Here is a 22385-nt window from a genome sequence, read left to right as displayed (position 1 = left end):
GTTCAGTTTTACATAAACCATCCCCATTAGTGCAAAGAAAAGCTGCTTAGATCAGTGTTTTTCAACCTTGTCAACTTGAAGATGTCTGGACTTCAACTCCCAGAATTCCCCAGCCAGCATTCGCTGGCTGGGGAATTCTGGGAGTTGAAGTCCAGATATCTTCAAGTTGACAAGGTTGAAAAACACTGGCTTAGATGACCAATGGCATCCAAATTTATTTTAACGGCAGCTTTTTAAAAAATGGTTCTTTCTTTTTAATTCCGTCCTACCTAAATCAGGACACCATCTAAAGAACAGTCTGTAGAGATTCTCAGTCATCCAGCTCATGGTTGTCCCAAAAGTGTTTTTTTCAGGAGGCAACTGGACTTTCTTGTTTTTTTTTCTTTCGAAGACGTTTCGCTTCTCTCCAAGAAGCTTCTTCAGCTCTGACAGGATAGTGGGGAATGAAAGGATTTATTATTCCTTGCAGACAGCTGGTCATTTGCATCCTTTTAGAGGGTGTGGGACTAGGAATGGATTTCCAGAGGGAAAAAAATTGCAGGCCACAGGAACCAGGAGAATTATTCAGGTGACCCCGAGGACACAGATAAACCTCCAAGTGCCTCAGCAACCCTCTAAAGGGATGTCTGCAAGGAATATAAATCCTTCCATGCTGGAGAAACTTTAAACTTGTCAGAGAGAAATGTGACATATTTACTCATTAGAGTTGAGTGTTGCTGAATCTTTCAGAACGAAGACCTAACATTTTTGTGGAGTTTTTAAGGGTTAAAATGATAAAGGAATTGGAAGTGAGGAACTTCTGAATTTATATTAATCCCCCATGGAAAAAGTGAGTCCTTTTAAGCAATATTTGGACATGAGAAATTGATTACAATAATCCACCCACCCCAATGTGCTATGGTCAATATGTCACACTGTTTACTCATTATTTCAATTTACACACCGGCTCTCTATTCACAAAACACTCATGGTGGACTACAGCCTCCATCACTCCAACCAACAAGATAATTGCTGGTGATGGTTGGGGATGATGGGATTGGTCTGCAGCATATCATAACCTAAGCAAAACAAAATATTTGAACTATTATTTGTTATGGGGTGGGGGCTCCTCCCTGCTTTGGCCTCCCTCAGTTGCTCAGTCAGAAGGCCCAGCTTGGAGATGGCCAAAAGCAAGTCATGCTGGGATTTGTAGTTTTATGGTGCCTGGATGTTAACAGATCTCCCTATCTGGATTTAAGACAACTGCCTCCACTCCCACCTTTGCGGCCTTCTAAGTGTTGAAGCAGCAAAGAGGAAAGATGGACAGTTGCTAGGCAACCATATACAACCTGTGGATGGCATCAAGGTCTCAATTCCGGAACAGGATATCAGTCTGCAAGTTTGACATGAAGATGGGAGAACCGAATCCCATGTAATGTGATTGGTGTTGAGTACTAAAAAGCAATGAAAGCAGACATCTCCAAAGCAGGCCCGGGGAGTAGGACAGGGACATCATTTTCTGCTGGTATCAGCTCATTTGCTCCAGGTAGGTGGACAGTAGCAGCTCAGGAGGCAAAAAGACAGTGCGTTTGTTGCTAACCTTCATTTGGCGTTTGCCTTCGTAGTTTGAACCTGAGGGCAGAGATGTTCAAAAGAAAGCCACATGTTAAAAGCCATCACATGGCTATAGGAATCCTCTGCCACATGCTTTCTAATGGGGCAAAGAGTGTATTCATTCAGAGAAGGATGCCACCAAGCTGGGGGCTGCAGATCTACTCCATTGTCTCATATATAGATCTCCCCTAGACAAACAGGGCATCTCCATATATGTGCCAATTTTAAAAAATGCAGATCCCATTGATCAGATTATGTATGTTTTCCAGGGTGGCTTTACTACAGCTGGGACAGATGTAATTCCAAAACCTGAATTTCGGGAGTCACCAAAGCAAGCATTCAAGTATACACACCCAATTTGCACCACTTTTTCTGCACAGAATGACTAAAGGCAGCCTTCAACTACAGTACAGCAACAGGATTCACACCACACTAAATCACATTTATGGGGATAAGGCAGGGGTGAAATGCTCTGAAGTCTGCTACCAGTTCGCTTCGCTACTGGTTTGCTTTGCACACGCATGCATGCTTCGTACTTATGCACACCAAACGCGTGCTTCACACACATGCCCACCGCAGGGGCTATCATGCAGCTGTGCAGCGCGATTTAGATTCACTAGAAAGCAGGATTAAATAAATCGTGCGGCACAGCTGATTGTCGTACAGCTGATCGTCGGAACTACCAGCATTTTTTTTTACTAACGGTTCAGGCAAACCGGTCCGAACCAGTAGCATTTCACCCCTGGGCTAAGGTTTAGTAGAGCCGAGGTGGCGCAGTGGTTAAATGCAGCACTGCAGGCTACTTCAGCTGACTGCAGTTCTGCAGTTCGGCTGTTCAAATCTCACCGGCTCAGGGTTGACTCAGCCTTCCATCCTTCCGAGGTGGGTAAAATGAGGACCCGGATTGTTGTTGGGGGCAATATGCTGACTCTGTAAACTGCTTAGAGAGGGCTGAAAGCCCTATGAAGCGGTATATAAGTCTAACTGCTATTGCTATTGTATGAACTCAGCCACTGGGTGGTTTTTTTTCCTGAACCAAGGCTGACAGTGTGATGTTATGGGTGAATCCAGCAATTGTTTCGTTCTCTTAACTGTAATTTAACAAGACGTAGGAATTCAGAAACCATTCTCAAAAATGACCTTGAGTTTCCATAGCTGCAGAATTATTATTTTTTAAAAGCCAACCTCTCCCTGATTAGCTTTAAGTTTGCTCCAAAAATAGGAAGCCTGAGACTGAGGAAATGGGCTGCTATTCTGAAAACACGCAAACTAACATGGATCTCTGTGGAGGTGCTGTTTAATGGAACCACTCTTTGCCAGTTTTAATTAAGCCAAATGGAAGCTGCTCTCCTGCTCTTCCTTGATGGAGCTAATTGATCGCCCTTTTGCCACATTGTGCTTATTTATAAAGCCCTCTGATCTATAGACAGCATAATATTAAGAGGCTGACAACAGATGCAAAGGACAGACAGTGCAGAATTCAACAGAAAAGAGTAGTTGGAGAGGAACTCTCGCATTTTCTTCCCACGCAGTTGCCCTCCCCTTTTTTGCAGCCTCCGTTTCTTCAGGCAGTGGTGAAATTCAAATTTTTTTACTCCATTATCTACTCCATTGTCTCATATATACATCTCCCCTAGACAAACAGGGCATCTCCATATACGGTATGTGCCAATTTTAAAAAATGCAAAGCCCATTGATCAGACTATGTACGTATTTATTATCTATTGTTAGCAATAGCAATAGCAGTTAGACTTATATACCGCTTCATAGGGCTTTCAGCCCTCTCTAAGTGGTTTACAGAGTCAGCAAATCGCCCCCACAGTCTGGGTCCTCATTTCACCCACCTCGGAAGGATGGAAGGCTGAGTCAACCTTGAGATTAGAACCGCTGAACTGCAGATAACAAGTCAGCTGAAGTGGCCTGCAGTACTGCACCCTAACCACTGCGCCACCTCGCCTCCACACTCCATATCACATTGTCCAGTTCCTGTATCAATGTTTCTCAATCTTGCCCAGGTTAAGATGTGTGGACTTCAACTCCCAGAATTCTAGTATGCTGGCTGAAGAATTCTGAGAATTGAAATTTACACATGTTAATCAGAGGTGGGTTGCTCCCAGTTCGGGCCAGATTGGGTGAACTGTTAGTAACGGTGGTGGCAGGCTCCGCCCACCCACTTGGATGCTTCTATGCACACGCAGAAGTGTTGCGCGCATGCGCAAGCGTGCACAAATACACAAGCGAACTGGTAGTAAAAAAATTGGAAACCCACCACTGATCTTAATGTAGCCACGATTACCATATGTGGTGGACGTGTCCCAAAACTAAAAAATGCTGGTCGAAAATACATATTTGGTTGGAAAAAATGACAAAGAAGCATATTGAACTGAGACCAGAGACATTTTTGTTGGGCATCCTACCCGAAAAATAGGACAAAAAGACTATATATTTGATTTTACATGTATTGGCTGCGGATAAGATTTTATTTGCACAACAGTGGAAGAGTGAGGAGATCCTGTCAGACGAGAGGGTGATTCAGAAAATAACGGAATGCGCAGAAATGGACAGATTAATGCTTATTATCAAGGACAGAGAAGAAACTGAATATTTTTTGACGTGGGATGTATTTTATCAATGGCTAGAGAATAGAAACTGAAGTTAGGAAGGAGGAGATTTAAGAAGAGAAAATGTTACTCTGGAGAGAAGTTTATGATGATATTATGCATTATTGTAATTATCTTGATATATAGTTATATTATCAATGTTATTGCAATGAATATAATAGCAAATATGTGGAGTATGAATAATTGTACCCAGTTCACACACTGTTTGATGGATGTGAAAAGTATTATAAATAAAAAAATTAAAAATTTAAAAAAATGTAGCCACAATTGAGAAACTCCAAAACCAAGAAACACACGCAGAGTTACTCCAAACCAGTTTTCTTTATTGTTCCTCACCTACAGACAGAGTTCTTGCCAAACTAAAGCAAACTATTGCCTCAATAAAGATACACTGTGAGAATTTCTAGGGAGGAGCCGTCTTCAGCCTCTTCCTCCCAACCAAACTCTCTAAACTTCACTGCCTCTTGCTCCTCTGGAATGCGGCCCCTCCCTCTTGGGAATCCAAGCTACATTCCACCACATAAATACTGCTGTAACTCTTCATTTAGTTTGGCAAATGTGCCATGGGAAGAAGATGCCACAAGAATTAAGCAGCTCCTTTCCTAAGGACAATGCATGTAGAAGTGAAGGTACACGGGGGATCCAAATTTGCAAGATGGTGGGTGTGGCCTTGCAAGACAAGCCCCACCTCTTTTATATGTGTGTATAAAAGGGGCAAGGTCTCGACCAGGTTCCTTTGCCTATCATCTTGGAAATTCTGATGCCCTCACAGATATCTTGATGACCCTTATAGAGCAAAGTCCTTTCTCAAAGACTTTCCTGCATGCTAATAGTGACCAAGTCTGCTACTCTCCAGGCTAATTACGTACCTGGTGCAGCTACAGCAGACAATCAATAACCTTTTGTGCAGGTTAGAATAGCAGTTTCTGGCAGCCCTCTACCTTTCAAAAGGCTGAATAATTGTTCTTTTTAAAAAAAACTATGCAGAAAAAATATAAAAAACTTCAGTGGCTCAGTTGGAATTGCAGCCACTGCAGACAGAAAGAAAGTTATCTTTCTTATCCATACATGGGGTGGGGAAGAAAAAAAAATAGTGCCTGAGCGGGGAAGAGGTTTGAATTAAAATATCTGCAGTGTACTGGCCATAAAGCGGCATCTCAATAATCCAAATGCTCTGGCTGCAGAAAATCTGCAGGTGACCAGAAAAACTTAATCCTATGTTACCTTCCTTTTTTTTTTAATATTGCAAGATATCATTGACTAGGATGGCACAACAAAATTTCATAAAACTCTTAAACTGTTTGGGTATAAACTGATCCTCTCTTTTCGGCATTAGTGGTGAGGTGGCGCAGTGGTTAGGGTGCAATACTGAATGCCACTACAGCTGACTGTTATCTGCAGTTCAGGGGTTCTAATCTCACCGGCTCAAGGTTGACTCAGCCTTCCATCCTTCCAAGGTGGGTAAAATGAGGACCCGGATTGTTGGGGGCGATATGCTGACTCTGTAAACCGCTTAGAGAGGGCTGAAAGCCCTATGAAGCGGTATATAAGTCTAACTGCTAACTGCTATTAGTGCCTATGCAGCCTGGTAATTACAGCAGTCCAGCATACCATGCAAACCTGGACACAACTTTAGAAGAGGCCATGTAATCGAGATCTGGCCTGTTGCTGGAAGGTCCCTGCTTTTGAATGTTACCACTCACTGCTCCAGAATATCCACAATAGCTTGCATTACTCCAATTATACGCTATTTATAGCCTTCCTCAGTGGATCCCCCATTGATCACACACCCCGTTAAACATCTATATCTTCTGTGGCTGCAGAAAGGGAATGCTTAACTCTGCTTCCTACCAGCATCTTTGATACTGTAGAAATTGCTCCAGGAATTATAAAACAATAGGACAGCATGTACATTTTCAAAACTAAACAAAAAAATATCTTGGAAGGAGGTCATGCTGCTTCAAAGATGGTGTCTCCAATCTATGAGAGATGCCAGTTTTGAATCCTTCCATGAAGTTGCTCTTTGCTTTATTAGTTTTGAAATTCTGCTCTTTATATTTATGGAGACATTCGCTAGATAGCCAAGCTATCTACAACCTATATTGAAACTACTGTATTTTTGCTACAATTTTAATCAAGAGTTTGAGAATCTTCTTACTAAAGGTTTGCGCTGTCCCTTTAAATGGGTTTGGAAAAAGGGTCTGATTAACCATCTGCCTGGAAGGCTAGATTGTAAACTGGGAGGCAGCTCCTTGTAGCCTAGCCCTTACTGGTTGGGAGAGATAGCAATAAAGCAACAGCAAGTAAGCTTAAAAATATAAAAATACACATGCATATTAAAATGTAGTTACTCACTGGCAGAGACGAGGTCCATGTACTGGCAGAGGGCATGAAGGAGCAGCCGTTCAAAGCTGCAAGAAAGAGAGAAAATGGCATTTAACATCTGCACTTAGGAATCCATGGAGGGGAAATTCTTTTGGATAGCTTTCATTTGGCATTTGCCTTTATAGCACTGAGGAGACATTTCCTGACAGAACAATTAACCAGTGGAACGGGTTGTCGCCAGAGGTTGTGAGTGCTCCATCACTGGAGGTTTTTAAGAAGAGATTGGACAGCCATTTGGTTTTGCAGAACTTTCAAACTTTAATGGTATTTGTATGCCGCCCACTCCCTAGGGACTCTGGGCGGCTCACAGCAAATAAAAACAACAAATAAAAACATTTAAAACATTTAAAATTACAAAATTAAAATCAACACAGCATCCATTTCATCAAATGGGGCTGGAATACTCAACAGCCCCAGGCCTGCTGGAACAGTCAGGTCTTAGTCGCTTTACGGAAGGCCGGGAGGGTGGTGAGGGTCCGGATCTCAGCAGGAAGCTCGTTCCACAAGGCTGGTGCAGCTACAGAGAAGGCCCTCCCTCGGGGAGCCGCCAACCGGCATTGTCCGGTCGACGGCACCCGGAGGAGGCCCAACCTGTGTGATCTTATTGGTCATTGGGAGGTAAATGGCAGGAGGCGGTCTCTCAGGTAGCCAGGTCCGATACCATGTAGGGCTTTAAAAGTAACTACTAGCACCTTGAAGCGAGTCCGGAGACTGATAGAAAGCCAGTGCAGCTCGCGGAGGATAGGTGTAACATGGGTGTACCTCGGTACACCCATTATCGCTCGCGTGGCTGCATTCTGGACCAGCTGAAGTCTTCGGACACTCTTCAGGGGCAGCCCCATGTAGAGTGCGTTACAGTAATCGTAGAGCGCATTACAGTAATAAGAAAAAGCCTCCAAAATTCTTTGTAATGTAAAAAGGAGGATGTCAAATTGGCCACAGATAAATCCAGGGCACGAGAGTTTGAAAATTCAAATGAAAACAAAACAAAACAAAAAAAACCCTCAACTTTCAAAGCTCCAAAAGAAATGTGTGACTGTTTAGCTTGCGGGGAAACTATAATGATTCTGAATAGTTCCCTTGGCACTCAGTAGGCTTCCTACTCATCTTTACCTAATTACTACTACTATCATTATCATAAATTATTTTAACTTAAAAAGGAAACGAGAAGCTCACAAAATGAGGAGTCGGGCCTCAAGCAATATCTTCATTCATATATTAAAAAGTCTCTAAATTCCACAGGCAGGTTCGGTAACTAAAAGGACAGAGTGGTCTAATAGGGAATTACCCAGAAAAATGAAAAGAAGTTGGGGAGATAATGAGCATTCTAGGGTGTCAGAGGAGACCTTGGTGACTGATTAAGCCCATCCCAGCCGCCATTTTGTAAACTCCCCTGGTGGCCATTTGAGGATAACATCCTAACCGGCTTTCAACATTCAAAATACACACACTAGTTGATGGTCTGGTCAAGCTTTGCGTGCTAAATGCCACTGAAGTCATTACTGAGAATGCCAGTCAGCAATAGTTACCTGTTGTCCATCATAGCTGTGTAGACAGCTTGAGGGTTAGTGGAGAAAAAGGCCAGCAACTCTTCCTCCAAACCTTCCAAGGTTTCCTGTAAAAAACAACAAGCTGTGTCTTTCAATCTACAACCCAGAAAATCGACACAGGTGATTTTTAAACTATGACAATTTAAAGATGTTTGGACTTCAACTCCCAGAATTCTGGGAATTGAAATCCAAACATCTTAAAATTGCCGAGGTTGAAAAATACTGATCTACAATCTGTAACAAGAAGCAGCAACTTACTTACTCTACTCATATATTTACTGCTGCAACAAAGTGGTTCAATCAATCAATCAATCAATCAATCCAATCAACTTTATTACAGTCAAAAGACTAGAGACAAATAGAGTGGTTCGGAAACAGAGCTATTGATCAGAAAGCCTCCAGTTCAGATCTCACTTATGCTTCCAATTCACAAGAGGCCCCATAAAGTGAGATTGTTTTCATCCTCAGTTTTCCTCTCTGTATTATGGGTGTAAGTTACAGGTCTATCTCACAGGTCCTTGACAAAGATCCAGGAAAAAGCACCAAACAAAACAAAAATAAAAGGGACAAGATGTTGCAGTTCCGCGGTGTCAGCCAACCCATCACAAGATCTTTCCAGAAAGGCAGGATACTCTTATGTATATATCGCGCTGTGTGTGTGTGTATGTTCCAGCATAACTCTGGAAAGCCTCCAGCAATTTCAATCAAACTTGGTACACAGGTGGCTTATTCTCTGGAAACAAATGTTGTGGGGGTAAGACATCCCTAACACCCCTCGGGGGAGCGTGTTCTGTTAAGATACAGCCTGTTGTGCCTTAAAATGTCTTCTACTGTACTGCCTAAAAATGGTTTCTAATGTACAGTGCAGTGAAGTTGCCATGGTAACGGCTTCACAGTACTCCTACAAGGGGTCTCTCTCTGGTAAAGGGGAAAATCCAACATCAGAAATTACATTTGGTCTGGACATTTGTGAATGTCTAATACAGGACTGGGATAAACGAATACCCGGGCAATGCCAGGTTAATAGCTAGTATAGTGATAAACTCACTGGGAAAGAGAGAGAAAAGGTCAAGCAGGAATTGCTGTGCATTTACACATAATCCTCAACGTAGGACCGCAATTGAGCCCAAAATGTCTGTTGCTAAGGGAGACAGTTGTTAAGTGCACTTTGCTCCACTTTACAACTTTTCTTGCCAGGGTTGTTAAGTGAATCACTGCAGTTGTTAACTTAGTAACATAGTTGTTAAGTGAATCTGGCTTCGCCATTGACTTTGCTTGTCAGAAGGTCGCAGAAGATGATCACGGGACCCCAGGCGCCGCAACCGTCATAAATATAAGCCAGTTGCCAAGTGCCTGAATTTTGATCACGGAGATGCTGCAACAGTCGTAAGTGTGAAAAACAGTCATAACTCACTTTTTTGAATGATGTTGTAACTTCAAACAGTCACTAAACAAACGATTATAAGCTGAGAATGGCCTGTACAGGCTAGATTCAGAAGTTTATTTGCCAAGTACTTATTTCGTCAGTAAACCAGGCTCTGAAATGATCCCTCAGTACAGATAGTCCTTGATTTACAAACACAATTGAATCCAAAATTACAATCGTTAAGTTGTGCCAGTCATTAAGTGGGTCACCATGTGACCATTGCCAATTTTATTTTTCGCAGCAGTCCTTAAGTGAATCATCATGGTTAAATGAATGTGTAGTCATTAAGTGAATTCATTGTCTACAATAGAGGTTTTTGCTGGAAACTGAAAATAAACACCGGTTATTAACTTCAATCGTGGTCATATGACCACAGAAGGTCCTTGATGACATCAGGGTGGGTGGGCGGAGCCTCGCACCACCGCCACGACCGGTTCCCTAGAACCGGTGCAAACCGACAACACCTCTGTCCTGAGATCCTGCAAATGGCCATAAATGCAGGCTAGTTGCTGGGCACCCAAAATGCATTCATGTGGCTGTGGGGTGGCAGCTGTTGGAACTCTGAATCCAGGACAAAAGTAGCCTGTTGTAGCTTTCAACAATCACTAAGCAACCAGTCATAAATTGAGGACTACCTGAATAAACCACTTCTATTGCTGCCTATTGAACGTACCATGGGAATCCGACTTCGTTTCAGGGTGGTTCGTAAGCGTCGGCTGATGCGTTGAAAACAGTCTTTGGGTGTGAACGGAAGATGCTCTGTAACAATAGGGGGGAAAAAGAAATGGGGAAAAAATGTAACAAAAAATACACCAAATAATCCTGGAAGCATATCTCATTCCTCCGGGGCAAAGCCAATACATTTTGGAAGCCTACAAGTTCTAAGTGTTGGATTGATTTTCACAGGTAGATTGTGGTCTTGGATATGGATGTTCCATTCATAAAGAGTGGTGAGAATGCAGTATTGCAGGCTAACTCTGCATTCCCACTGCCAAGCAGTTCGATCCTGGCTGGCTCAAGGTTGACTCAGCCTTCCAACCGGTAAAATGAGGATCCAGATTGTTGGGGGCAATAGGCTGACTCTGTAAATCGTTTCAGAGAGGATTGTAAAGCACTATGATATTAGTCCAAGAAATGCTATTGCTATTCTTAACTAGAAAGACCAAAAGCCTTCTCTTCCTCCTGTTCAAACTCCCTGATTTATGTCCGGTGCTTTAAACCAGGTGTCCGTTTTGGGTCAATGTCAAGATTACAAAAACACCTCCAACGAAATAAAACTCAGACGCTTGAGTTTCCTGGGAAAACCCGAATCTGAAAGCTTCCAGATTTTCCCACCCAGTTGAAAGTTCAAGATCATGCCCCAACACCCACATGTTCATCACATGGTCCAATCTTCCACTGCCACGAAGACAGAGTCCACCCATCCAGTTCCGGCCAGGTGCAGAGACAAAAGATAGCCTTGACTTTCTAAGAAGAATATTATTATGGCTACATATCACCCAACTCCACATAATCCCCCTTCCCAGTTTCGCACAGTAGAGTGTGTGGCGGGCCTGAAGTCCAAAAAGAAAAGATGGCTTGCAGGCATGACACCAGGGGTCTCCAACCTTGGCAACTTTAAGACTTGTGGACCTCAATTCCCACAGCTGGCTGAGGATCTCTGGGAGTTGAAGCCCACAAGTCTTAAAGTTGCCAAGGTTGGAGACCCCTGGTTTAAACTATACTGAAGGAAGACAGAGACTTCTTTTTGCCTATAACGTCCTTGCATATTTTTGCCCATAATGTCCTTTTTGCCCATAATGCCTTTTCCGTACCTTTCCATTTGCCCTCAGTTTTATCAGGCAATTTGTTTTTTGGTTTTTTTGAAGCCTCCTCTTCTAAATACAGAAGGACTCGTTCTTGTTCTTCCCCAGACCGGTTCATGAAATCATTCCAGATCTAAGAGACATATAAATACATAATATAAACCCATTTAGAGTCCCTCCTCATTGCCATCTGCAGTAATCAAAGCAAATTTACCTCTGGATCACACAGGGCTGCATGCATCAACCACTTAATTGATGATTCCAGCAAGGGATGCTTTTTAACCTTATTAAATTAAGAGCCGTAAGATAAATGGAAAGGATGGGATGTTTTCATTTCATACGGAAATTTTTTTAAAAAGATTCTGTTTATTACATGTGTTTACTAACTTGCAGCTAAATACACTTAAACTAATGTTCTCTGTACCACATTAAGCCCAAAGTAGCGTCTCAGTTTTGATTTAAGTTGTATGTCTTGATGTGTTTATACTGTATAAACTTAGCTGATTTGGTCAATAAACCAAGTTTGAAGAAATCTTTGTTTAGCATTTTATATATATCGAGAGTTGAAGTGGTACTTTGAGAGAGGGAGAGTTTGCTAGCTTTTGTCAACATATACACTATATTGCCAAAAGTATTCGCTCACCCATCCACATAATCAGACTCAGTTGTGAGCAAATACATTTGGCAATATAGTGTAGCTTTTTCTTTGATGGAAGACATCCAATTCCAGACTGCTCTTCTCTTTGTTGAGTTTATTTGAAATTTGCGCAAGCTAGAAAAAATATGCGGGGGATGAAGCATTTTAGCTAGCCCTGATCTCTTTTCCGATCTTCCTTATTATTAATATGAATAGAATAGAATTCTTTATTGGCCAAGTGTGATTGAACACACAAGGAATTTGTCTCCTGTGCTAAGCTTTCATTGTACATAAAAGCTATAAGTGATAAATCATGATCATAGTCATCATAAATCATAAGATACAACACTTAGTGATAGAATCAACATAAATCATACCAGGAAACGAAATAAAATTAAATAGTAAAGATACAAGCAACAAGTCATAGGGATATAAGGAGATAGGTAATAGAAAAGGAGATAGGTCATAGGAAAGATGAGAAGAAAAATATTAATACAGTCTTACTAATTGGTTTGACGGTGTTGTGGGAATTAGTTGTTTAGCAGAGTGATGGCATGGGGGAGATCTATTAGGCTATGGGTCCCCAAATTTGGCAACTTTAAGACTTGTGGACTTCAACTCCCAGAATTTTCCAGCCAGCTATACTGGCTGGAGAATTCTTGGAGTTGAAGTCCACAAGTCTTAAAGTCGCCAAGTTTGAAGGCCTCTGTAGTAGGCAGCGGAACAAGCCTGCTCGTGGACTCATGGGGGATGCCATTACAGGAGGTTTTCAAGCAAAGGTTTTGCCTGGAGGGTTTGAGGAATCCTGGGCCAGACTAGAAGACCTCCAACTTCCATTCCAATCCATATGATTCTTTCAGTTTCATTTCACAACAACTCTGTGAAAAACTCCACTGGAATACTTTGGGTTGGGAGAGAATACAGTAGCTGCAATCAGGTTACCCTGCTGGGAGTTGGACATCTTAATTGCTACACCACTCTGCCTCTCTGACTGAGCCATGCTTTTGCAGCTTTATTCCTCATTGTCTTAGCAGGGAGTGTCGTTTTTCTTACCTCATCTTCCAAATCACAACTGTCTAATGCCCAGGTTTGCACAAGGACCTTTGTTTCCATGACACATTATAAGAAAAACCTAACACCACCCATGTACTGCACAGTAAGAATGCCTGAAGTGTGACTAAGCAACATTTTATCCGGTAATACGCCATTATCTTTCTCCACACAACACTCCCTTTCATCCTGCTCATTCCTCCACACATTACATCACCAAGTTGTGGGTGCACCACTTCAGGACATCCAGCACAAGCAGCCCTCCTGGATAACACCCCCTTTTTAATTTAAAAGTTAATTTGAAAAAAAACACTACCTGGGATTCATTCCTAGAGGCCTGCCACTCAATTCTTCTTTGAGGAACAAAACTAGCTAATTACTCCAGCCTTCCCCCAACCAGGAGCCTTCCAGATGAATTTCAATTTCTGCTTTTGCTAAACATTAGGGCCAGGCTTTGGCTGGCATAGGACAAAAGGGGGCAGAACCCAGAGCAGGAAAACCCAGAGCTCTGCTGTCATAAGAGAAGAGTGGATTAACTTATTCTCCAGAGCACCAGAGGGCAGGACAAGAAGTAAAGGATGGAAGCTTGTTTTTAAAAAAAGGCCCAACCTAGAAGTAGGGAGACATTATAGCAGTCTTCCAATATCTCAGGGGCTGCCCCAAAGAAGAGGGAGTCAAGCTATTCTCCAAGACACCTGAGGGCAGAACAAGAAGCAATGGGTGGAAACTAATCAAGGAGAGAAGCAACTTAGAACTGAGAAGAAATTTCCTGACAGTTAGAACAATTAATCAGTGGAACAGCTTGCCTCCAGAAGTTGTGAATGCCCCAACACTGGAAGTTTTAAAGAAGATGTTGGATAGCCATTTGTCTGAAGTGGTGTAGGGTATTCTGCCTAAGCAGGGGTTGGACTAGAAGATCTCCAAGGTCCCTTCCAATTCTGTTATTCTATTTTATTCTTTTTTTTACTTTTTTAAAAAGATTTTTATTAACAAACATGTAAAATACACACACACACACACAAATTAGACGTACACCATATTTATAGAATACAATACGAACAGGAACTTCCTGTTCTTTATAATAGCAATCATCAATCGATACCACTCACCTTATATTATTTCCCCTTCTATTGTATTTCATTTGGATTTCACCATTCTTAACCCTCTTATTTTACTCACAACTATTGTGTTTTGAGTTTTATTATATTTCTTTATTGATTTTTGTTTCTTTCCTCCATCCATCTATACCATTTATCCCATATCTGGTAGAATTCTGATTCTTCCTTTCCCTGGATTTCTTTAGTTAGTTTATCCATTTCGGCACAGTCCATAACCTTTCTTATTATTTTATCTTTGCTTGGGATTAATTTGTTTTTCCATTTCTGGGCAAAGGCAATCCTTGCCGCCGTAATTATATGTAGTATTAAATACTGGATTTCTTTTTTGTATTTCACAGACATAATTCCTAATAAAAAAAAACTTCAGGTTTCCATTCTATTTTAACCTCTATTATTGTCTCCAGCCAATTTTTGATCCTTTTCCAAAAATTTTTAGCCTCCTCACAGGTCCACCATAAATGGTAATATGTTCTGTGTATTGATTTGCATTTCCAGCATTTTGGGGAGATATTTGTTAAGATTTTAGCTAACCATGTTGGTGCCAGGTGCCATCTGTAAAACATTTTGTACTGGTTTTCCTTGTATGCAAGTGATAGTGTCATTTTTAAATTTATTCCCCCAAATTTTTCCCATTTGTCTAATTCAATATTATAGCCAAAGTTCTGTGCCCATTTTATCACAATTTCCTCTTCCATTTTATACTTCAGGAGGAATTTATATATTCTCCCTATCATCTTTCTATCTGGGCTTTGAATAATTTTATCCAATTCGTGTGGTTCTGTTTCAATGTCATGTAATTTAGTATCCTTATTGTATTTAGTTTGGATTTGGAGATAAATATTCTATTTTATTCCAAATGGTAAGTAAGGAGCAATTTTCTGGCAGTTAGAACAATTAATCAGTGGAATAGCTTGCTTCCCGAAGTTGTGAGTGCTCCCCCACTGGAGGTTTTCAAATACAGACTGAACATCCACTTGACTGGGATAATATAAGGTCTTGGGTTGAACTAGAAGACCAGCAAGGTCCCTTCCAGCCCTATGATTCTATCCCCTATCTTGCTTTCAGTGAAAGAGGAAATGGTACAGGTCCACGGACAATACAACTTTTCTTTATTCTATACAGCTTTTTAATAGCAGTAGACTTATATACCGCTTCATAGGCCTTTCAGGCCTCTCTAAGCGGTTTACAGAGAGTCAGCATATTGCCCCCAACAATCTGGGTCCTCATTTTACCCACCTCGGAAGGATGGAAGGCTGAGTCAACCCTGAGCCGGTGAGATTTGAACCGCTGAACTGCTGATCTAGCAGTAGCCTGCAGTGCTGCATTTAACCACTGCGCCACCTTGGCTCTTTTTCCCATTAGGGGAACCAAAGGTTGGTCCAATCCACTCCAATTCTCCCTTTATCCCCAACTGCTGACCTCTAGCATCAGTTACATTGGAAAGAACCTTCTCCGTGAAAGCATGGACTCATAAACTATAATCCTTTGTAATACAGACATGATTCGACGTGCATAATACTGTCCCATTTTCATCTTATTTTATTCTCGTGCCATCTCTTTGGGAGCAGCTTCCTTTGGTTTCATGGCTTAACCCATCACCTGAAGGCTATGTTTCAACTTCTACCACATCCAGTGATGTCACTTAAGAACAGAAAATGCAAAACTGGGCTTGGAGCGAGATGGTGTGTTTCCAAGGAAGAGGAATCAGCTAAAGAAAAAAAATATATAGAGCCCCTACCTTCATATAAGTCTCATTGTTGCAGGCCTCGGTAAAAATGCTGGGAGAGGCAGGATGGGCAAGATCTCCATCTTCACTGGTGCAGTCATCCCGCTCAAGGAGGGTCATTAGGTAACGTGCTAGAAATACACAGAATTAATAATGAAATATGCAACTTCATGCATATACCTTAATACAAGTAATCCTCAACTTGCAACAGTTTATTTAGTGACTATTCCAAGTAACAACGGCACTGAAAAAAATGAGTTATGACCCTTTTTCATAGTTACGACCTTTGAAGTATCCCCATGATCATGTGATCAAAATTCCAATGCTTGCAACTGGCTCATACTTATGACTGTTGTAGCGTCCTGGAGTCATGTGGTCATCTTTTGCAACCTTCTGACAAACAAAGTCATTGGGAAAGCCAGATTCACTTAACAACCAGGTTACTAACTTATCAACTGCGGTGATTCACTTAACAACTGTGGCAAGATATGTTGTAAAACGGGGTAAAACCAACAAATTCTCACTGAACACATACATTTTGGGTTCAATTGTGGTCGTAAGTCAAGGACCACCTGTAGTGAACCTTTTAGGGACATCAGTGGGCAGCATAGCACATTCAACTTCATGCTGCCAGTAGTGTTTAACTACAGGTAATCCTTCACTTAGAACCACAGTTGCTAAGCAAGGCAGTTAAGTGAATCTCACCTGATTTTATTATATATTTTTTGCTATGGTTGTTAAGCAAATCACTGCAGTTGTTAAATGGATCATTAAGCAAATCTGGGTTCTCCCACAGACTGGAAGCTGCTGGGAAGGTCTCACATGGCAATCACATGACTTGCCAGTTTCCAAATGCCCAAATTTTGATCACTTGACTTTGGGGGATGCTGTGAAGCTTGCAAGTGCAAGAACCAGTTGTAATTCCCCCTTTTTTTGTTGCCACTTCAAACAGCTGTTAAATGAATAGTTGTAAGCTGAGGACTACCTGTATTGTACAGAAATTTAAGACTGCTCACTAAGTGCTCTTTTCTCCTATTTTTCCCAACAACCACCCTGGTTGGGCTAAGAAGGAGGGACCGACCCAAAGTCAGCCAATCAGCTTTGGTGGCTGAAATGGGATAGAAACCCAGCTCTCCTGATGCCCAGTTCAGCATCACCACCTTAGCCTGGTTCTCAATGATCAATTCCTCAACGCCCCAGGGAGCACCAAGCCAGATTGGCCCTAGCAGCTACTTGGTTGGACTATTCAGGCATAGAATAGGGATGGAAGGCACCTTAGAGGTCTTCAAGACTTCATGCCTCCAGAGGTTGTGATGCTCCAACACTGGAAGTTTTTAAAGATGATGTTGGATAACCATTTGTCTGAAGTGGTATAGGGTTTCCTGCCTAGGCAGGGGGTTGGACTAGAAGACCTCCAAGGTCCCTTCCAACTCTTGTTTATTTTATTCTATTCTAATCATCTTCATACCATTCCAGGCAAATGGCTGTCCATCCTTTATATTTTAATATAAAAATAAGAGAACCGCTAGTCCCAACTAGTCTGGAAGATAATAACCTTTGCTGGCCTGAATGAAGAGCTCTTCACCACTGATCAATTATCCAAAATTGGGTAAAAGTGGTGTTTCTTTCAGTACTGACACACAAACTCATTACCCATCACAAGAAGGTAATGACTTTTGTACTAAAATATAGTTGAAAGTCTGCCAGAGTACTCCTCCTAAGATGGAAATTTGCCAATTGCAGATAGCACAGCACTCCAGAGGGTCAACATCATTGCCCAGAGGATCATTAGTTGCCCTCTCCCCTCTTTGGAAGAGCTTTATAGCTCCCGCTGCCTTAAGAAAGTTCAAAACGTTCTTAAAGATCCATCTCATCCTGGGCACCCTTTTTTTTTGAACTTCTGGCAGACTTTATTACCATCTGGCAGACAGTACAGGATAATAAAAACAGGGGCAAATAGGCTGAAAAACATCTTCTATCCCAGGGCAGTATCTATATTGAATTCTACGGTATAGTGCAATATTAATGCAATATCGGGGTTTCAGTTCAATTATATAGAATGTGAAAGGTGTGTGTTTATGTTTGTATTTTTATAGTTATAATGTACACTGAAGGTGGCATTTAATTTTGTTGTAAGAGGGGCAATGACAATAAAGTAAAATAAACTAAATTGCTGAAATTATCAATGGAAATTTATTGAAATGATAAAGATCATTCAATGATACTGTTTTTATAACATAGATAGTCCTTGGATTACGACCATTCATTCAGCAACTGTTAGACATTATGATAGTACTGAAGGGAGGGACTTACTACCTGTCCTCAAAGTTTATTTATTTATTTGTCTTGTATGCCGCCCACTCCCGGAGGACTCCGGGCGGCTCACAAAAGACAAGGGAAAGGGGGGAACGAGACAAAGACAACATATTAAAAACAAAACCAACATTCACAATTTCCGTGGAGGTAGATGCTTCTCAGCTCCCCCCAGCCTGCTGGAACAGCCAGGACTTGGTGGCTTTGCGGAAGGCCGGGAGGGTAGTAAGGGTCCGGATCTCAACAGGGAGCTCGTTCCAGTTCAATAAGACTTTTTGATAAAAGCAGTTTGGGGTAATGAAGGAAAAAGTTTGGAAAAGTCTGTGCTACTTTTATCACTGAAAAGTGCTAGGGCCCAAACTATCAGAATTCTCCAGCCAGCGTAATTGTGGTTGATACAAGTTAATAGTTCAAACTTTTGAAAGGCATTGAGTTGGAAAAGGCTGCTCTGGATTTTGATCAATTTAATAGGTAATCAAGAGGTAACAACTGGCCACCAAAGGGTTTCTAAGCCTGCCTAACAACCACTTACTGTTCTCCAGGCGCTGGAGGCTCTTCTTCCCTTTAGCCTTGGGAATGAGGTCCGAGTTGCGGATGGCTTGGTCAATATAATATTGCTTCCGTTTGGCTGGAGAAAACCTCTTAGCGGAAGGGGTGGCTAGAGGGGGCAAGCAATCTTCAATCCTTCTGCAAGAGACACAATTGCACACACACACCCAAATCAAAGGTTTAACTCTTTATAGACTCTTTTTGCAAATGCTTCAAGGGCCAGCGCAGCTAACTGCAAAAATAATAATAAAATAAAATTTAAAAAATCCCAGTTGGACCTAAACAATTTTCATCAGTGGACAGGAAAAACAAGAGATGATGTAGAACTCTCCTGTCATTCTCCTGGCATATAGTTTTTAGAGGTAGGCTGCTCTTAAACATGGAGGATCTATTGAGATGTTACGAACAATGCTTTTATCTACACTCATTTTCCATGCCTATATTTTTATCTTGAAACTGCTGATTGCTGGAATCTTCCAAGGGATAACAATGAACCAGCAATAGCAATAGCTCTTAGACATATATAGTGCTTCACAGCGCTTTACAGCCCTATCTAAGCAGTTTACAGAGTCGGCATATTGCCCCAACAATGTGGGTCCTCATTTTATCCACCTTGGAAGGAAAGAAGGGTGAGTCCACCTTGAACCTGGTGAGATTTGAACTGCCAAATTGCAGGCAGCCGGCAGGCAGCAGAAGCAGCCTGCAGTAGTGCACTCTAATGCACTCTAATCCATGACGCACTCTTTCCTAAGTACTGGCAATTCAATCAATGCCAGGGCTACAAAAGATGGCCCAGGCTATGAAGCTTAGTTATACAGGTAGTCCTCAACTTTCAATCACAATTTGACCTCAAAATTTCTGTTGCTAAGCAAGACATTTGTTAAGTGAGTTTTCCCCATTTAGCCCTTTCTTGCTACATCTGTTAAGTGAATCACTGCAATTGTTAAATTAGTAGCACAGTTAAGTAAACCTAGCTCCCACAGATTTTGTTGTAACTTTTTCCTGCAGCAACATTGCACAAGTCCATTATATTTATGAACGTTGCAGCTCCCAGGGTCATGTGATCAGCTTCTGTGACCTTCAGGCAAGCGAAATCAACAGGGAGGTCAGATCACAACCCTGTTAATTTAACAACTGTGTGTTTCACTTAACAACTGTGGCAAGAAAGGTTGTGAAATGAGACAAAACTCACTTAACTGTCTTGCTTAGCCACAGAAATTTCGGGCTGAACTATGGTCATAAGTTACAAACTCCCTGCACAGTTTTGTCATTCTGCCTGTTTGCTTAACAAGAGGAAATATTGGTATTAACTTTATTTTTAGAATGGAAACGGCCACCACCTGGGTCAGTGCAAGCCACCTGCTTCTCCAATAGTCAAAGTACAAGAAAATATTTTGTTAATGTTGCAATCTGACCACTCTGGAGAGGAAGCACTGAGGAAAAGTTGTGGGTTTTATTTTTGAGTCAAAAGGCATCAAGTTACATTGGTTCATTGCTTTCTATAGAATATGCAATGAAGCCTTACATTTTGCAATCCGCTCCTTCTTTAAAAATAGATTGTCTCTCACCAACCAGGGTTTTTTTTGGCCGCGCGGGGGGGGGGGGGGGGAATGGGACGGACAGAGGCTCTAAAGATATGGATTGGGTTTGCGGGAATAGACACCTGAGTGTTTATTAAAATCCACGATGTAGTTATAATTTGCCTAGATTGGTTTGACTCTTGGGCTGTTAGTGTTTTATATATTTTGTTTTGTAAAAAATTTATAAAATTTATAAATAATAAAGTTTCCAATTAATAGTTATGATGAATATTCCCCCAAAAATGGATAAAGGAGGAAAATAATAAGGACTATGCCGAAAGTTAATACATTGCATTGGTCTACAATACTCATCATTCTCAGGAAGTTTGCATCATAGGTAGGTGGAAACGGTTTCATCTGATGGCTGACCATTTCCTCAATCTTTGAATAAAAATAAGGGTGGAAAAAAGTTTAAAAAGTGAAATGTTAGAATGCCATCAGATTATGGACAGGAAATAATGCAATGATTCTTATCCCTTGTATTAAAATACTGTACAGTATTACGTATAAAATCATAGATTTCCTTTTTCAGTAGACCTCTTCAGATAGCTGACATATCAAAAAAGCATAAAGCACTAATACGATCGAAGATGATAGGCAGACGTCCCAAGTGCAGGTTGACAAAAGAACCAGCAATGTTTGTAATGTATCCATGGGACTCATCCGCCAAGGAATTTGTGAGAGTCGTTTAAGGCTCTGGTCTAAATAAAATATAGACTTGAATGAGGATTTTAATTCTCAAATCAACTCTGAGAATTTTAACTCTCAAAAATGAAACCTCCACCTTTAGGAGGAAACACATCACCCAAAATAAGGTGGCGGGCGGGTGACAGCTGTTGCCTTCCCAACCTTCAAGATCCTGGATAGGCTGCATTTTTGCAATCAAGGCTTCAGAGCCCTCTGCGCTATTAAAGCACACAAGCCTCCAGATGCTAAGACAGTCTATCAGAGGGAAGGGGCTCCTTTCCCTGGACCTGAATCCAATGCAAGAAAGGGACACACAAAGACAATTGTGGAGCGGCCACAACCCTCCAGCCTTCCTCCTACTCACCCGTAGGGCTGGTCCAGGGGGGATCCAGGCAGCTGCTGCTCCTCCTCCTGGCTCCCCCTCAGCCCTCCAGCCCTTTTCAGCCCCACCATCGCTGCCCGGCCTGCTCACCTCACCCCCACCCCACCCCTCCACCTCCTTCCCTCTTTCTCCGCTCCCCAACGCCCGAAGGACGGGACAGACCCGGCCTCGGAGCCTCCCCAGCAGGAAGTGACGTCAGCCCGGGGCGGGGAGGCAGGGCTGGATTGAACCTGGCCCCTTGCAAGGCAGCTGTCGTCCCTGTTGTGGTTGGTGTCGTTCTTTTGGGACGGGATTGTGCTGCTCTTCCGCTTGCCTGCCTGCCTGCCTGCCTGCCTGCCTGCCTGAGGGACTAGTGACGTGAGAACAGTTACCTCGCGTGCAGGCAGTGCAATGCAGAAGGTGAAGAAAAAGGACACTGGAAGTTTTTAAAGAAGATGTTGGATAACTATTTGTCTGAAGTAGTGTAGGGTTTCCTGCCTAAGCCTGGGGTTGGACTAGAAGACCTCCAAGGTCCCTTCCAACTCTGTTATTCTATGCTATGCTATGCTATGCTATGCCATGCTATGCTTGGCTATGCTATGCTTGGCTATGCTATGCCATGCTATGCTCTATTCTTATTCTATTTTATTCTATTCTAATCTAATCTATTCAGTTAACCCTGCAGATGTGCAAATTGAAATCCAGGCATCTTAAAAAGTTGTCTCAAAGGTGCTTTTTTTTCCCCAGGAGGCAACTGGACTTTTTTTTTTCTTTTGAAGACGTTTCACTTTTCATCCAAGAAGCTTCTTTGGCTCTGACTGGATAGTGGGGAATGGAAGGGTTTATACTCCCTGGGTCTTTCATTGAGGAGTTGGAGCGGTGCTTTCTGCAGGATGTTTTCTTTATACAAGGAGTATAAATCCTTCCATTCCCCACCATCCAGTCAGAGCCGAAGAAGCTTCTTGGATGAGAAGCGAAACGTCT

The 22385-nt window shown here is 42.0% G+C and overlaps 1 protein-coding gene across 1 annotated transcript; it reads right to left on the bottom strand.

Annotated features, from left to right (window-relative positions):
• Positions 1-237: 237 nt before the first annotated feature.
• On the bottom strand, positions 238-21563 carry R3HDM4 (R3H domain containing 4). Its single transcript, XM_087702425.1, has 8 exons — positions 21405-21563; positions 18757-18911; positions 15924-16042; positions 11390-11513; positions 10249-10334; positions 8129-8214; positions 6570-6625; positions 238-1611 (listed from the first exon to the last, which is right to left on the bottom strand). Exons 1-8 carry the CDS (start codon positions 21491-21493, stop codon positions 1508-1510), a joined length of 819 nt encoding a protein of 272 aa, XP_087558551.1. The 5' UTR covers positions 21494-21563; the 3' UTR covers positions 238-1507.
• Positions 21564-22385: the final 822 nt, after the last annotated feature.

The sequence above is a fragment of the Thamnophis sirtalis genome, unplaced genomic scaffold (genome assembly GCF_051295495.1).
Source record: "Thamnophis sirtalis isolate CommonGarterSnake01/CBP01778 unplaced genomic scaffold, rThaSir2_p1.2 scaffold_1, whole genome shotgun sequence".
NCBI classification, from domain to species: Eukaryota; Metazoa; Chordata; class Lepidosauria; order Squamata; family Natricidae; genus Thamnophis; species Thamnophis sirtalis.
The sequence above is the reverse complement of the archived record's forward strand: the minus strand, read 5'-3'. Positions and strand labels throughout refer to the sequence as shown.